This window comes from Larimichthys crocea, chromosome XVIII (assembly GCF_000972845.2).
Source record: "Larimichthys crocea isolate SSNF chromosome XVIII, L_crocea_2.0, whole genome shotgun sequence".
Lineage (NCBI taxonomy): Eukaryota > Metazoa > Chordata > Actinopteri > Sciaenidae > Larimichthys > Larimichthys crocea.
This window is the reverse complement of record NC_040028.1, coordinates 18,044,947-18,056,791: the sequence shown is the minus strand read 5'-3', so window position 1 is coordinate 18,056,791 and position 11,845 is coordinate 18,044,947. Positions and strand designations below refer to the sequence as shown.

The 11,845-nt window shown below is 42.7% G+C and overlaps 2 protein-coding genes across 2 annotated transcripts; one reads left to right on the top strand and one right to left on the bottom strand.

Annotated features, from left to right (window-relative positions):
• Window positions 1-1,175: 1,175 nt before the first annotated feature.
• On the top strand, window positions 1,176-4,688 carry mettl21cb (methyltransferase 21C, AARS1 lysine b). The gene is made up of 5 exons (XM_010747260.3): window positions 1,176-1,204; window positions 2,489-2,611; window positions 2,745-2,899; window positions 2,980-3,097; window positions 4,267-4,688. Exons 2-5 carry the CDS (start codon window positions 2,491-2,493, stop codon window positions 4,662-4,664), a joined length of 792 nt encoding a protein of 263 aa, XP_010745562.2. The 5' UTR covers window positions 1,176-1,204; window positions 2,489-2,490; the 3' UTR covers window positions 4,665-4,688.
• On the bottom strand, window positions 4,679-11,795 carry LOC104932094 (rhodopsin kinase). Its single transcript, XM_027290862.1, has 7 exons — window positions 8,057-11,795; window positions 7,264-7,391; window positions 6,564-6,721; window positions 6,388-6,471; window positions 6,173-6,297; window positions 5,894-6,095; window positions 4,679-5,800 (listed from the first exon to the last, which is right to left on the bottom strand). The coding sequence occupies exons 1-7, from the start codon at window positions 8,750-8,752 to the stop codon at window positions 5,508-5,510; spliced, it is 1,686 nt and encodes a 561-aa protein (XP_027146663.1). The 5' UTR covers window positions 8,753-11,795; the 3' UTR covers window positions 4,679-5,507.
• Window positions 11,796-11,845: the final 50 nt, after the last annotated feature.

Here is an 11,845-nt window from a genome sequence, read left to right as displayed (position 1 = left end):
GAAGGAGGACATCTACTAGCTACTATCTATCTATCTATCTATCCTATCTATCTATCTATCTATCTATCATCATCTATCATCTATCTATCTATCTACTATCTATCTATCTATCTTACTATCTATCATCTATCTATATATCTATCTATCTAATCCTGACAGGGAGCGGCTGGTGTCGTGCCAGAACAGGAGCTGGGCAAGCAGGCAACGTAACCGGGCTCAGCAGCCTCTATGGACTGAGGCAAAAAGACCAAAAGGTGACGTTGATGGAGGAAACTAAAAAGAGAAAGAGGAGAGTGAGCGAGCAAGAAGCTGCCGGACAAGGTAAATCTGGGACTGACTTTTAGTGGTTGACAAAGGCTGAAAGACAGACGGCGAGCTGGGCTTCCTGCTGCTGGACTTTGTTGCGTTCACTTAATGTTTGGCTGTTTTTTATCACAAGTATATAATCATAATTATTAAATACACATGTATAGCTGTGGTATTGCACTCTGAAACTCTGAAACTCTCTATATTGACTGATTTAAGTTTAGTTAATCCAAGTGAAGTCCAGCGTGTTAATGTGCAACACAGTAAGTGGGCGAGAGGTGAAGAAGAGTACGCGGGATACGAGATGGCACATGTGGCACCAGGATAAATAAACGATGAAGGTATTAAAGGTGAGAGTGTCACTTCCAGGTCAGGCTCGGTAAACAGCTGATTGCATTAGAAATGAACACTATTTTCCTCTGGGGATGCCAGGTGGGCACGCATTCACGATCTCCAACTCACAACAAACCTCATGCAGATTTACTCATAACACTGCCAGGATAACACACACAATGCAAATATGTTGGCCGAGGGTGCCGAGGAGGGAACAATGAAAAGCTTTCTGCAGATGTCGTGGAAAATCCTCGGAGGAAACTGAATCCTGGACCTTATCTAAAGACACAATATAGTATAGCGTGAAATACATTATACACACACATGACACCGTTGGTGTTAAATGCTGGGAGGGGTCCGGATTGTTGATCTTTCTGTCAGATGTTATAAATTCTCTGCCTCTGCCTCTCATATCTGGGTGTCAGATACCCCCAGAGACCCCTGCCCCGCTCAGGGGTGTGTCAGGACGATACCAGCTTGTATAAACACAAGAACACCGGCGGAGAGAGAGAGAGACGTGCACACACAACGAGAAAAGCGGATAAGACGCCACTGCTTCATACAGGTATGTTTCACACACTCACACAGAGCAAACTGAATAATAAAATAGCTTTCACATAATTCAGATATTTATGTGACATCAAACTGTGTCTTTCATATTTGCATCTAGCTGCATATTAAGTGCATCCAAGGTAAAGAGCGATGTGTCCTCTGTATCTCTTCAGTAGTGTGTTACTTTGGGGTTTAACCAGCTGTGTTTTTTGGCTCCCTACCAGAGTCCAGTGACAGACAAAGGGGCTGGTGGACTGTATCTATGTCCATCCTGAACTTAAAATAGGTCACAAACACACAAATCATTTCAAAGCACACACAGAAAATCATTAATATCACCAATGTAGAAAGATTTAAGCACCATCAAGGTGTCTAACACCAAACACTAAGAAATCATTTTAATTCTGTGAGACACTGATTATTTTAACAAATATTCTCACACTTTCATATATTGTTTGTCGTCTCATTATGTTTTTAAGAGGTACAGTCTAAAAAAACTTTCATCTCTGAACTTTACTGTAAAAACTATTTAATGTTTTTCCTAAATAGCAAAGACATTGTCCATATCTAAAGGTCGTATCTTAGTCTGACAGTATAAAAGAATGAACAGCGTAAGGGTGACGTTATGAAGCTCGAAATCTGTGATGATCGTCACCTCCATGTTGGTAGTCCTGCTAAAAATCAGCGTGAATCATCGGCGTACCTGAGGCAGGCTGGATTACGCCTGGTTTCTTAAATAATCCATCGTGTAATGACACCAAATCAATCAACGCTCCCCGCTCTTAATCCTGCATACTTTAAGCCTTAATATAATGTGAACAGGTGAGTTGTATATAAATTCACCTCCAGTACAGTTGTCATGAACGGAAATTAGCTACAGAGACCAAAACTGTTTTTTGTACCAGGCTGTAAAACATGTTTATTTCTGCTGTGAAGTTGGACATTTGGACATGGGGACTTATGGAGACTGACTCACTTCTGGAGCCAGCCTCAAGTGGACGTTTGAGGAACTGCAGTTTTAAGGCTTCACTTCACAGCCACGAAGGTTGTCGCTTGGTTTGAGGCCAAACCGAAAGTGTGAGGTTTGAAAGATGTCAGTGTTTAGAGATTTATTAAGGAAGCTACTGAGTTGTATTATGGGAAATGTAGGATCCTACTTATTTCTTTTAAAAGCCAAGATACCTCTTAGCTGTGCCAATTCCTCCAGTGTACCCCTTTAACATGTTTAATCCTAATCAAAAACTACACTGTGCTGGTAGCAGAAAATCAAATTAAAGTGTTTATCTTTATTTTGTAGCCATGGAAAGATTGTCCACAGTCAGCCAACCGGCTCAACAGAAGCATCTTGGAAAGAAAAATGAGGTGGGCGACATAAAACAGGATGAGAAGCTACAGGTGGAGCAGGAGGCCACAGACGAGGGTGAGTTTGAACAGTGAAGTCCTGCAGTGCCATCACCCGTCTGGTTTCTGTACTGCAGGAGAGAGGAACAGATGGAGTTCCTCTCTCTGGTGAGTAACCATCATCTGACTTCATGTCACTCTCTCCCAAACAGACCAAAGAGTGATGGCAGGCGAGGCATTGGACAGGAGGAACATCTGGGAGCCGAGTGTTTACTACGCTCTGGGAAAGGAGTCTTTCTATTTTGCTGGTCACGACATCAGCATCAGGGAGTCCATGGACAGCTATGGTGCTCTGATCTGGCCCGGGGTACGCTCTGCCGTGACTGTGTGTGTCTGTACATATTGACCTGTTTGATATAAATGTGATAACGAGGATTTATCCTGTAGGCGATAGCTCTGTGCCAGTTTCTGGACAACAACCAGCAACAAGTGAACCTGATGGACAAAGCGGTGCTGGAGATTGGAGCTGGAACTGGTTTGCTCTCCATAGTGGCCAGTCTGCTCGGTAAGTTTATGATAATGAAGTCCATTTGCACTTCACACAATATGTGCAGTATGCATAAAACAATAACTTTCACAAGTCGCTGACACTGAACTTATCTTAAAAGGCTTTGTGCCAGCCAGCAGATTCTGACAGAGCAGCCATGGTACTGCGTGTTTATTCCCTTGGATGTATAAATATGCACTGAATATTTTACAGATATCTGCTCATCTTTTGTGCAAAATGTACATTCTGGCCTCAGTGAAACCTCACAGGTCACTAAAACACTGGGATTTATTGTCTGAGGACCACGACCATCCACCCACACCAACATTTCTGCATTGCAATAAGATATCTTGACAAACAAAGTGATTATCAGACTGATACTGCCATAATCTGGTCCCTCCATTAACCATGCAGCGGAAACAGAAGTGTCATTTTATTCACCATCTATTCACACTCTATAGATTTGTTTCCTGTTACTGACTTTTATATTTACGTCTTCTCTCTAAATACACAGCTGGTCCTGCACAGATTATTATTAAGACACGAAACCACAAAACAGAAGTGCAGAAATCTCACAAGAAGTTCAATTAATAAAACAGATTATCATTTATAATTCTGCTTCAGGGCTTTTCATTTTCTCAATATTAGGAGATTAATTTGTAATACAGAAAGTTCAAAATACTGTATGACGACACATTAAAAGGACTATGGGCTGGATTTTTAGGCTTTATTTCCCTTATTGTCAGTAAGTCCCATGAAAAGACCAAAACAAATAACGCCTCAGTTCATCTCTTAATACTCAGGGTTTAAAGAAGCCGTCTGTGGCACTCTGCCACAAGCTTATTGGGTGAAGATGCAAGTTTTATCAAAGACTGTGAAGTTAAATCTTTAAATAAGCCGAGTTATTTCCGAAAATAAAGTAACCTGGGCAGTTGTTGTGAACTATTTTCAGTAGTTTCTGAGATATTTCACTAAAATTCCTGATATCAACCTGCTGCTGTTGTTAGATGGAAACACAGGGGATCATCAAAGTCATGAGGATCTTCAGAGGACCCTGAATGTCAAACTTCATGATAATCCATTTAATAGTTGTTGAGATATTTCACCCTGGACCAAACAACCGACAGACCGGCATTGCATTCTTAGAGCCATGATCTGCATTTCATCTACCTTGTATTCTTTTCCAGGTGCTTGGGTGACAGCTACTGACCTGCCAGACATCTTATCTAATCTGACCTTCAACCTGCTGCGAAACACCAAAGGCCGGTCCCGCTACACCCCTCAGGTATCTGCCCTTACCTGGGGTCAGGACCTGGAGCGAGGTTTCCCTTACCCATCCTTCCGCTACGACTATGTGCTGGCGGCCGACGTGGTCTATCACCACGACTGCCTGGAAGAACTGCTCCAAACCATGCGTCACTTTTGCAGGCCGGGAAGCCGGACGACGCTGCTGTGGGCCAACAAGATCCGGTTCCAGTCGGACTTGAGGTTCGCAGAGTGTTTTAAAAGCAGCTTCAACATTACGCTGCTGGTCGAGCTCCCACAGCAGGAGGTGACGATATACCAGGCCACGGCGAAGGAGTGACGGGAGGTTTCCTGAGATGTTTGGAAGGGTTTGTGTCTAAATGTTGCTGATTTAACTCAACGTAGAGAAAAGTCTGGTTTTGATCTGTGTTTTTAACGTGACATTCCTGGACAGTGCTGTCAAGCTGAAAGCAGAAATGAAGCTCAAATTTCAATAAGCTATTTTATTTGCCAGTAATTTTTCATACATCTGATGTTTCTGCCTGTATTCATGTTTGCTGTTTTTAAAAAATAAATAAATCTGCTGTTTAACATTTCTCTAAATCCAAATGTGCCAGCTAGACTATAATACATAAACCTTTATCAAAGGTGCCCTGCTCTTGGCTATTCATGCAAAGAGTCAAATATGAACCATGAAATAAACAAATGTTTCTGGTGTCTTAGCTTTTGGTATTTGAACTAATTTGACAGACGCACACTCCAGTTAAATAACATGCCACGTAACTAAACCCCTGCTTAAAAATGTGATTTTTTAAAAATGCATTTTAAATGTAAAAGCGTTATAATTTAACACATGCACGCATAAAGAGATGAGAGTGAACAGACAAAAAAAGAGAAAATGGAGAGATTGTGAGAGAAAGAGAAGGATATAACACATTCAACACATCTCTTTTTATCATAACTAACTTAAAATCTACGTTTAAGTCCATTCCGGGCTGAAAATCCACCTCCGTTCTGTTCTTGTTGTTTCCCGTGGTCACCAAAAAAAGTTTAAAAAGTCTCACAGTGCAATCAGAAAGTTCAGAAGAGACCTGTGTCTGTCCTGAGTATTTCAGTCTTCACGCCGCATCTTCTAAAAGAGCTACAAGTCTGTACTTGGATGGTTGATGTGTTTTCAAAACGTCTACGATACGCAGCAGGTCGATGACTTGGGCGGCTGTTCTAGTATGGACTCCCTGCGGAGGTCGTCCGGGATGCTGCCTTCAGGACCCCAAACGTTGAGCTCTCCGTAAATGCCCATTTCGATCATCTCCTCTTGCCACGGGATGGGGATGTTGCCTGAAGAAAACTCGTCAAAAAAGGTCTTGTCCTTGTCCTCGAAGGTCACTCCCTTCACCGAGGAGAAAGCCCCGACGTCATCCAGACTTTTCGCGTACACCTTTTTAGGGTCCGGGACGAAAGGAGGAGGCAGAATACCTGGAGAGGTGAGAAGATCGCATCAAACGTCAGCGGATTGAAGCCATTGTCTGTGTTTGTTTCAAGTTACAGAAGTTACGGTTGGGACGGTACCTGCATTTAGTTTCCTCCAGTTGATTTCACTAAAGAATGGATGTTCTCTGATCGCATCACAGCAGTCGTTCTTAAAACCCATTCTCTGATCGACCTCTTTGGCTAGCAGCCCGTCGCAGAGCGACTTCGCATGCTCGCTGAAGTTGTCCGGATAGGTCACCACCCGAGTCAGCATACGTTCTTTCATCTCCTCGCGTTCAAGCTAATGAGAAGACAAACATTTTAATCACCACCCTCTCATTTAGACGTTTTGTCGAGGCTCGGTAGGAGGCAGCTAACCTTTTCCCCTCTGTTTCTGAACGGGTTCTTAGCAGCTATGAACTCATACAGCGTCACTCCCAGAGTGAAGTAGTCGACCGAGGTGTCGTACTTCTCTCCTTTCAGCATCTCTGGAGCCATGTAACCTGCAAGAAGTCAAACAATGGATTCAAAACTCTCACTGAGCGTGTAAAGATTGAAATCACGCCTCTGAATAGGATTCAGATAAGACCCACCTGGTGTTCCAGCATATCCTTTGGTCAGTGTTTTGCCTTCTTTCAGCTCCACGGCAAGACCCAGGTCAGATATACGCACATTCCCTGGTCGACAACATAAAGTATTCTCGATTAGCTTTAACTACACGTGGACAGTGGCTTTATTGTTGGTATTGTTTGCCTAAAAAACTGGTTACCGTCATTATCTAGCAGCACATTTTCTGGTTTGAGATCTCTGTAGATGATTCTTTTCTGGTGGAGATGTTCCATGCCTTGAATGATCTGAGCGATGTAAAAACAGGCTCTGGATTCTTCAAAGCCCGGGTTGTTCTCGTCCACCAGGTAAATGTGGTACCTGCAGGGAACAGAGAACATGTGAGCTTTTGGCATGTATATATATATATACCATGTATAATATGTTTTCCAGTATGTTGTTGTCACGTGGGTTTACAAAAATGTCACTTTGCCTTTGAGGCTGATGTTCTTTGAGGAACCACTTGAGGTTCCTGTGAAGTTCTCACTCATCTTATGAAAATAACATAAGAGTATGAAGCCTACAGTGAATCTTCAACAACTGACTGAACATGTATTTTCTCATATGCTCTCTCTGTAACTGTCTGTCTACAAACATACAATTCAGCTGTTAAATGCAGCCAAATGTGTACAATATCCCAATGTGAAGGCACTGTAGTTAGGAAACATTATCCAGGGTGCCACATTTGGTAAGCTGTTAGACGTATTCCTACTTTGGGAAATTTTACACCATCTCTAGTGGACTGTATGTTGTGTTGGCGATGGATTTACTGCAAACGAGACAGCGACATGGCAGCAAATGGACGAGGAACATGTTCGTGTTTGTGCTTTCAAGCATGAGAGTTGTTCAGAATGTGAAGTTACTTGAGGTCTCCTCCATTCATGATGGTCATGACCAGACAAAGTTCGTCCTTTGTCTGGAAGGCGTACGCCAGCGACACAATGAAGCGACTGTGAACCTTCTCGAGAATCCTCTTCTCCACCATCGCCCCCTACAGGAGGAAGTCGAGAAAGGCTGTTTTGAACAACAACGGTACAGAGACAGTTTTTAAAGGAGAAAAATGTGAAGCTACGTGGATTTTTTTTTCCCCCAATCGAACCATTTGAAAAAGGTTAAACCACATTTCGAAGAATGACCTCAGGCAAGTCAAGGGCAAGATATAACTGTTCCAAGAAGTTCCATTCAGAGGGGCTTTTCACTAAAGCTCTCTGTAATCACTCTATCCCTGTCTCAGTTGTTTAATACTGCAGGCTAAAGCCAAACGAGACAGAGGGAGGGACAAAGACGATTAGCACCATCGCAGGGCACTTTCTCTGGAACATCAAGCCAACAAAATATCTTTATTAATCAAATCACTGCAAGCACTGCTATTAAAAGAGCCTACTGCAAGGAAATGTGACATTGAGATAAATTGAGGCTTTCTTAAGTAGAGCCAGGACCATCAACCATCCAAATTATTTCACAGGGAGAAACTTAAAGACACCAACATGTCAGACACTGAGAAATATTACAAGTGCCCAAAACTTGTGGTTCATTTTGTCCATTTTCTGTCTGTCTCTTGAAATCAAAGGCTGATTTTGTGTCGGCCTCATGCAAAACACCAACGACCTGCAAAGTAACGAAGCATATCATCAAGAATGTCAATTGTCCTCTCACCTCAAAGCCTTTCCTCTTCTTCAGCCTCTTCTTGTTGAGTTTCTTACAGGCGTACAGTTTTCCCGTGGCTTTCATCTGACAGGCAGACACCTCCCCAAACCCACCTTTCCCCAGCACGCGGAAGTCCAGGAACCAGTCTGCATCCATGGGCTGCATCTCAAGCCACTTCCACTGCAGGAACCTCTTCAGATACATGCTCTCCATGAAGAAAATGTAAGGGGCTTCCCTCAAATAGTCCAATGTTGTGGCCAACGTTGCAGCGAACAGATCATCACCTACAGCCTCCTGGTTTTCCTTCACCTTAGCTATGATGTCCTCAGGCAGGAACGGACAGTAGTGTTTGGCAGCGGGGTCCATGTAACGCTGGACGATCTTTGAGGACTTCTTTGCCCTGTCGGAGTCTTCGGCCAGGTCATAGTCCTCGACGTCTCTCCACAGACGGACAGCTCCGTGATACTCTTGATTTGCATTCAAGAACTCTCTAAAGAGGCGTTTGCCGATAGGCTGTTCCACGCAGACTAAGTCAAAGTTCAAATCCAGGGTGTCCCTCAGGCCTTCGCACACAGTGATGTGAGGCAGTTTGAGGCGAGAATGGTACTTCTTATCCCGAGTTTGTGCGTTAGAGCCATCGATGCTTCCACGAGCATTGATGTAAGCAGAATTTGCTACCACCGTGCTCAGTCCTCCGATATCCATGTCGAGGGTTGGTGACTGTTAGGTGGTGCGAAGAGGAGACATTGCAAGGAGAAGACAAAACAGAAGCTGCTTACTAATGTGCAGGGGGGAGAAAAAATGAGACAGGTCACACAGAGTGGCAGAGAAATGGCAACTTGGTGAGATTGGTGTCTCAAATAGATCCCAGCACACTTTGAGCACCGTGCCACCCTTATTCTCCCACACACACACAGCCACACACACCTGAGTCAACACCTTTCGGTAATCCATTAACACCCTAATGCCCCAGACAAAGTGTGCAGGCACATGCTGGAACAGAACAACACAGGCAGCATATGAGCTACAAGTGTCACCAGTCAATCGACCGTAGACGTAGACACTAATCAAACATTCGCCGGATATTAAAAGTTGAAGTCAGGTTTGGAAAAGTGATTTTGTGATTAACTGGGACGTCACAAACCAGATCATTTTCAGTTGCATCTAAACACAATACTGACATCAATGTGTACGTTGAAAGGATTCCTTTTGTCCAAACCTGCTGCAAAGATCCCAAAAATCTAAAAATCAAGGCCAACAAAGTCGACAGTCCTAGTCAGATGTAAGTAACTATATTGTTATATTACATGTTTGAGTTTAAATAAAATGGGTTTCTTCTTTATAAAACCAGATCACTGCCTTGTGTCAACACCTTGAAGGGTTCCTTGTGGTTTCTTCAGTTTTTTTCTTTTGGTCCATAGGGGCTTGGCTTGGGAACTGGAGGGTGGCCGGTTCAAGTCCCGCATGGACCAAATATGGAAGGTGGACTGGCAGCTGGAGAGGTGCCAGTTCACCTCCTGGGCACTGCCGAGGTGCCCTTGAGCAAGGCACCGATCCCCCCTAACTGCTCGCTGGGTGCTTCTCAGGGGGGGCTGCCCATCACTCCAGCATCTCTCTCCAAAAATTGCATGTCTATGCCTTGTACTGCATGTGTGTGTATCTGGGTTAAAATGCATGTAAATAAAATAGTGTAAAAAGAATTTCCCTGTTCGTGGGATTAATAAAGTATATCTTCTTCTTCTTCTAGTCTTCAAAAGCAGATTGGGAGTCAGAGCTTTCAGCCATCAAGCTCCCCATACATTGATAAGAGCTTATAGTTCTCAGCTCAGGTCATCTCTTAGTTTTGCTGCTGTAGGACTAGACTGCTGCGGGATTCAAATGAACTGAACTCAACCGGTCGCGGTGGATGACCGGTCTCTGTCTGTTAAAAGGAAGTTTGCTTGCTCATGGTGGTGTCAGGAGACAACTTTTGACAACTACCACTGGTGGTACACGGAGGAATCTCTGATATATATTCTTTTTATTAAATAAATAATCTTAGAAACACTTAATACTTTGTTCTGAATGAAAATAGTTCAACTATGAGGCAGCACAGCGGTGCTGTGTTTAGCAATGTCGCCTCACAGCAAGAAGGTTCCTGGTTCAAACATCAATTTGAGTTTACGTGTGGCTATCTCCCACAGTCCTAAGATGTTAATAACTTCATAGGTTAATTGGTGACTCTGAAACGCCTGTAGATAGGCTCCAGTCCCACCATAACTCTGATGAGCCTGAGCAGTTACAATCATGGATGGATCACAGGAACATCATTTTAAATAAATGGAGCATTTCCTGTAATATTTTGTTTCTGCTCTGTCGTCACAGTCGTGCAGGTAGTGCCCATACGTCCATGATTAGATATGAGCTGAATGTGATGGTCATGTAGTAAGAGGAGGCGAAATCAAAGGTGCAAAAACTGTAATCGTGGCTCCTAATGTGAAATATTAATAAGAGAAGTGTGGATCAGAAGAACCTGTTTTGCACCCACGTAGTTCTGGTCAGCAGTCAGCAATAAAATATGAATGAATAAACCTTCCCCTCATGAACACGGCCAGCCTACGCTCACATGACGGTGGTACAAGGCTTGAGAAACACTGCTTTAGAAGATACACAACCCACTACAGGATCATGTATTGAGAGATTTCTTTGCAGTTTGGACAGGAGGAACAATTAAAGCAACAGATAACCTTTTAACATCTGACAGCAACATTTTGAGGAGGGTAAAGGAGCTTACATGTCATGTACTGACGTGTTTACCGCCTTAGGATCGCTCAGACATTGTTAAAAAATGTCTTACTTTCAAACTATCTCATGTCTGCAGCATGTGCTTCACGTGGGCCCTTACCGGTTCTCCATGTCAAAAACATTTGGGCACACCTCACTTAAAAAAAAAAAGACAAACAAGGCCTCGATAACAGCGTACTGCACTTGTAAATCTGTACAACAAAATTATAATTACAGACATGAAACTACTGTAAAACAAACAGCATGGTGAGTAAAGGAGCGTATAATCAGCTGTTCTCACCTTCTTCAGTGTCTAGCATGTAGCTTCTTGTGGCTTTCCTCTGACAGACAAACCCACCTTTGTCCAGCACACTCAACTCTGAGGACAAGTGTTACTCCGTGGGCTCTGCTTTTTTTTTTTTTTAAAGAACCACGGGTCTCAAATCAAGTTGATCTTTAAAAAAACTGAAATCTTTTTTCAGCACGTCCTTGAGAATTTAGGATAGAGCTGCTGAGACCACGTGCAGAAATAAAGTTCCTCCATTAAAAGCCACATGAATTAGATACAAAATTATTAAAACAATCTATTTTTAATTTGCAAACTTATATTAGATTACAGAAAAAGGTATTTGGAGAGTCAGTACATGTGTTGCTAAGTTTTAAAAGGGAGATCTTTGAAGGGAGTACATAAAGACCTATGCAACCACACTTTTTTTTCCTTTTTGTTTTTTTTTACATCAATAATTTTTAAAACACTTGTAAACACTACCAAGGCGTTAACAGGGCGGTGATTCCTCAACTCCAGAATACAAAAAAAAACAAAAAAAAAAAAAACTAGCAAACAAGATCAGGAAAGCAGCTGCCTACAGAAAAGAAGGAAGCCAGCCCAACACAACATGGTGGATAAGAACTATTTCAAATTATTGCCCAGAACACACACACACACACACACACGCACGCACACAAAAAAAACAAAACAAAAAAAAAAAAAGAAAACAAAAAAAAAAAAAAAACAAAAAAAAAAAAAAAACAAAA

Bases quoted from the DNA above. Each gene is read 5' to 3' on its own strand.
- mettl21cb (XM_010747260.3), top strand. From the start codon at position 2,491: ATGGAAAGATTGTCCACAGTCAGCCAACCGGCTCAACAGAAGCATCTT. The intron at 2,900-2,979 runs GTACGCTCTGCC...TTTATCCTGTAG, and splicing joins GTGCTCTGATCTGGCCCGGG to GCGATAGCTCTGTGCCAGTT. The intron at 3,098-4,266 runs GTAAGTTTATGA...ATTCTTTTCCAG, and splicing joins CATAGTGGCCAGTCTGCTCG to GTGCTTGGGTGACAGCTACT.
- LOC104932094 (XM_027290862.1), bottom strand. From the start codon at position 8,752: ATGGATATCGGAGGACTGAGCACGGTGGTAGCAAATTCTGCTTACATC. The intron at 6,472-6,563 runs GTAACCAGTTTT...GTTGTCGACCAG, and splicing joins TGTGCTGCTAGATAATGACG to GGAATGTGCGTATATCTGAC. The intron at 5,801-5,893 runs GTACCGTCCCAA...TCACCTCTCCAG, and splicing joins CTGGAGGAAACTAAATGCAG to GTATTCTGCCTCCTCCTTTC.